The 5,000-nt window shown below is 45.3% G+C and overlaps 1 protein-coding gene across 2 annotated transcripts in view; it reads right to left on the bottom strand.

Moving 5' to 3' along the window:
- The window catches only part of plekhg2 (pleckstrin homology domain containing, family G (with RhoGef domain) member 2), a 68,563-nt gene that overhangs the window by 30,065 nt on the left and 33,498 nt on the right, over nt 1-5,000 (bottom strand). For both annotated transcript variants that reach the window (XM_063493245.1, XM_063493246.1), the window contains exon 4: nt 2,509-2,609. In XM_063493245.1, the coding sequence (XP_063349315.1) occupies nt 2,509-2,609 (101 nt within the window). The remainder of the gene's footprint in view (nt 1-2,508; nt 2,610-5,000) is intronic.

The raw sequence follows: 5,000 nt of genomic DNA, 5'->3' as shown, positions 1-5,000 counted from the left end.
ATTCATTTTTGGCTCAAGTGAACAGCGGAGGTTGTTCATGTGACCAAACGCTCTCTCTGTTCTCTCAAACAGCGTCGTGTACACTTTTAATGGGGTGGCTATAGCTCAGGTGGCAGAGCAGGTCTGCCACTAACCAAAAGGTCGGTGGTTCGATCCCAGGCTGCCAAATATCCTTGGGTAAGATACTAACCCCTGTTTGCCTACTGGTGGTGGTCAGAGGGCCCGGTGGCGCCAGTGTCCGGCAGCCTCACCTCTGTCAGTGCGCCCCAGGGCAGCTGTGGCTACAATGTAGCTTGCCATTGCCAATGTGTGAATGACTGAATGTAGTGTAAAGCGCTTTGGGGTCCTTAGGGACTAAGTAAAGCGCTATACAAATGCAGGCCATTTACTTACTTTTAATTTCCCTCCAAAACACAGAGTTATGACAGGACGTTACTGGCTTTGGCCTCACAGGGTTATCTGTACATACAGTGACTTGCAAAAGTATTCGGCCCCCTTGAACTTTCCCACATTTTGTCACATTACAGCCACAAACATGAATCAATTTTATTGGAATTCCACGTGAAAGACCAATACAAAGTGGTGTACACGTGAGAAGTGGAACGAAAATCGTACATGATTCCAAACATGTTTTACAAATAAATAACTGCAAAGTGGGGTGTGCGTAATTATTCAGCCCCCTTTGGTCTGAGTGCAGTCAGTTGCCCATAGACATTGCCTGATGAGTGCTAATGACTAAACAGAGTGCACCTGTGTGTAATCTAATGTCAGTACAAATACAGCTGCTCTGTGACGGCCTCAGAGGTTGTCTAAGAGAATATTGGGAGCAACAACACCATGAAGTCCAACGAACACATCAGACAGGTCAGGGATAAAGTTATTGAGAAATTTAAAGCAGGCTTAGGCTACAAAAAGATTTCCCAAGCCTTGAACATCCCACGAAGCACTGTTCAAGCGATCATTCAGAAATGGAAGGAGTATGGCACAACTGTAAACCTACCAAGACAAGGCCGTCCACCTAAACTCACAGGCCGAACAAGGAGAGCGCTGATCAGAAATGCAGCCAAGAGGCCCATGGTGACTCTGGACGAGCTGCAGAGATCTACAGCTCAGGTGGGGGAATCTGTCCATAGGACAACTATTAGTCGTGCACTGCACAAAGTTGGCCTTTATGGAAGAGTGGCAAGAAGAAAGCCATTGTTAACAGAAAACCATAAGAAGTCCCGTTTGCAGTTTGCCACAAGCCATGTGGGGGACACAGCAAACATGTGGAAGAAGGTGCTCTGGTCAGATGAGACCAAAATGCAAAACGCTATGTGTGGCAGAAAACTAACACTGCACATCACTCTGAACACACCATCCCCACTGTCAAATATGGTGGTGGCAGCATCATGCTCTGGGGGGGCTTCTCTTCAGCAGGGACAGGGAAGCTGGTCAGAGTTGATGGGAAGATGGATGGAGCCAAATACAGGACAATCTTGGAAGAAAACCTCTTGGAGTCTGCAAAAGACTTGAGACTGGGGCAGAGGTTCACCTTCCAGCAGGACAACGACCCTAAACATAAAGCCAGGGCAACAATGGAATGGTTTAAAACAAAACATATCCATGTGTTAGAATGGCCCAGTCAAAGTCCAGATCTAAATCCAATCCAGAATCTGTGGCAAGATCTGAAAACTGCTGTTCACAAACGCTGTCCATCTAATCTGACTGAGCTGGAGCTGTTTTGCAAAGAAGAATGGGCAAGAACTTCAGTCTGTAGATGTGCAAAGCTGGTAGAGACATACCCTAAAAGACTGGCAGCTGGAATTGCAGCAAAAGGTGGTTCTACAAAGTATTGACTCGGGGGGCTGAATAATTACGCACACCCCACTTTGCAGTTATTTATTTGTAAAAAATGTTTGGAATCATGTCTGATTTTCGTTCCACTTCTCACGTGTACACCACTTTGTATTGGTCTTTCACGTGGAATTCCAATAAAATTGATTCATGTTTGTGGCTGTAATGTGACAAAATGTGGGAAAGTTCAAGGGGGCCGAATACTTTTGCAAGCCACTGTAAAAGGATGCAGATTTAAGGCAAATATGTTCTAAAAATCTCAAGGACCAGTCAGAATCACCCCCAACTGCTCACAGTAAGCCTGGATCTGCCGGAGGTTTCTTCCGGTTAAAGGAAGTCCTTGCTCCCCGCTGTCACCAAGTGCTCGCTCATAGGCGGTTGTATTATTGTACGGTCTTTACTTTACAATTTAAAGTGTTGTGATTTGGTGCTATATGAATAAAGCTGAGTCGCTTCTGAACAAGATCAAAACTATGAGAAGAACTTCTTTCCAGGAAATTTAGAAACTTTTTGTCAGAAACAGCAGAAAAAATCAGCGACTTTTCCAAATGACCAAACTCTTCGACTCTTACTCGACCGACAGCACCAAAAGTTAACCAGAGACAACAAAACGCACAAACATTCGCTCAAACAGACTTTTGATTCAGCACAGAGGAGGAGCAGGTGAGTTACCTGTTGAACTCGTAGATGTCCTCGATGTTGCAGAACAGCGTGCTGACCTGCTCGGGTTTCAGCGGCAGGGCGCCGCAGTCGATGATGCAGCCGAGGTAGTCCTGCAGACACACACAGAGGGTTAGAGTCAGTGTTTCCACCTCCTGCTCTGCACACACTCTGATTCACTTCTTCGTTGGTGGTTTATTTAGTTTGGCAGCACTCTTTACCCCGACGCTGTCATGAACATTAAAGCAGCTTTCAGCTCTGACGCGAGCCTCCAGCAGCAGGTGTTTGATGTCTGACTAATTAGGAATGTCAGCAGAGCGGGGAAAAGTCGGAAAAATACGTGCCATTCCAGCTCGGGAATATTCACGGTGCTGAGTTTGGAGTCCGAGCACATGAAGCGCATAAACGAGCTGGTTGGATCTGCAGCAGTTTCCTATCAAACGTCACAGACGGGTAAAAGACAGCGCTTCATAATTAATGTCAGCGTAAATCTGTGAAAACACGGCGGTGTGGAAGTCGTTAACAGCTGACACACTTTTGTCCCAGTTTGTGTTTGGCTCTGATGTTTGAACACTGTTGGATTCATGTTTCATTGTAATATTTGAGTTCTGGTTCCTGTTTAATGTTGGCTTTACTGTCCTGTGTGCGTCGTTTCTCGTCTGGTTATACAACACGTTCTCATCCCAACACGTAACATCGTCGGTATGTTACGCGTTGGGATGAGAACGCTCTGGGTTATAGCTCTGTGTTTAATAATGAGTCTCTTGGGTTTTACTTTTATGTCATTTAGATTTAGTTTCAGGTTTTATTCGCTGTCTGTCTGATTGTCTTGATCATTTTCACCTGAGTCTTGTTTCTAGTCCTCGGTGTATAAACAGTCCTGCCTCTGCTTCCCTCAGTGCTGCTTTCTGCTGACTTTTATGTTATGTATTTTTGTCACGGGTCAGTGACCCAGTGTTTTGAGTTTTGCATTCTTGTTGAACTTTGTTTTTGTCAGTTTTCATCATTTCTAGTCTTTTGGTTTCAGTGTTAGCATTTTTAGTTTTCTCTTTTTGTCTCCGTCTCAATCCCGATGGATTAATAAAGTTTTATTGAATCTAATCTAATAACTTTGATCTCAGCCAAACCGATTTACTCCGGAACAAATAAAACACCAAAAAAAGCCAAACAATTACATTTTAGTTATCTGAGTGACTTATATATCATGTTTAACCTGAGTAGCGAAAGACAGCGGGGTCTGAAAACGATGAAGCCGGGCGTCCGCTGCTCTCGCCGGCTCGAGTGACCATTGAACCCCCGGCTAGCTATCGAGCGGGTGGGTGGCAATAAAGCAGTCTCTTTGAGTTTACTCCTCCGACTGAGTGTCCTGCATTTTGGGTCCTACATCCGGCCTGCCACAGCCGATTCATGACAACTTTGGATTAATGCCTTACTGGATACAGTATTATTAATTATTTCATTTAATGGCCCTTAAGGGTTTTAAATAACTTGTTTATTTTGAGTGGGCAGAACTTCACAGGGTAAATCACATGACCTTAGGTCAGTTTACCTTCAACTTTAATTCAAGTTCAAGCATTTCTTATCACAGCAACACTAAATGAAACATTTCAAGTGAAACTTTCTCGCGAGTGTACGAGTGCAGAGTAACAAGTAAAAAGCGTGATGTGCTGGACAGGACGTACAAACAGCTCAGCATGCAAACCGGGAACCAATCATCTTAAATCATGATGATTTCTGTGCACGCTGCAATGCACAGGCTCTCATAAAGCATGCGTGGTGATATCAGCTGTGCAACGCCAACGTTTACAGGAACAAAATCATGTGACGCGGAAACTGCCCGCGCTCCTCAGCAGGCGGTTTCACATCGACGAACAGGAGGTGACGGCTTCTCGAGTGCAACACCCGAGCAGAGGTGCCAAAGCAAACCTGTGCACATCGACACTTCCTGCGTGAGCAGGAAACCACCTGCACCGTCAGAGACGCCGAGCTCAGGGTGCCCACAGGCAGGAGGGTAAACAGGAAGCAACCAACTCTTGAAAAAGCAGGAAGTAAAGGAGGAACAGAGACGCTGATTATCAGACTGCACAGACACTGAGGACAGCCGGTCACGATGCTCCCATACAAACAGATACAAACGTGTTAGGATTTATTTACAGCAGCTCTGCAAATGTAATTTCCTCATAATGACCTTAAACACTGTCACGTAGGAGGGAATTAGCTGATGTAAGAGTCTGACTGATGCTTTTCCACTGCTCCGGCTCTGCTGGTTATCACTACTGTCCAAATACGGCCACATGCAGTTTGTCTAGCTGCACCTCGTTCCTAATTCACAGGGTTTACCAATCATTTCCAGAGACTCAGAAGTGATCGGACGATTGAGTGAAAGCAGTTGATACATTTGCCTTCATTAGTCTGCACTCAGTAACTTTTTATATGGACACGTGTGACGTGGTGCAACGTTATCCGAACATCTCGCAGGTAACAAAGCCGACCGGCTGCACTCG

This window comes from Pelmatolapia mariae, linkage group LG14 (genome assembly GCF_036321145.2).
Source record: "Pelmatolapia mariae isolate MD_Pm_ZW linkage group LG14, Pm_UMD_F_2, whole genome shotgun sequence".
Classification (NCBI taxonomy): Eukaryota; Metazoa; Chordata; class Actinopteri; order Cichliformes; family Cichlidae; genus Pelmatolapia; species Pelmatolapia mariae.
The sequence above is the reverse complement of the archived record's forward strand: the minus strand, read 5'-3'. Positions and strand labels throughout refer to the sequence as shown.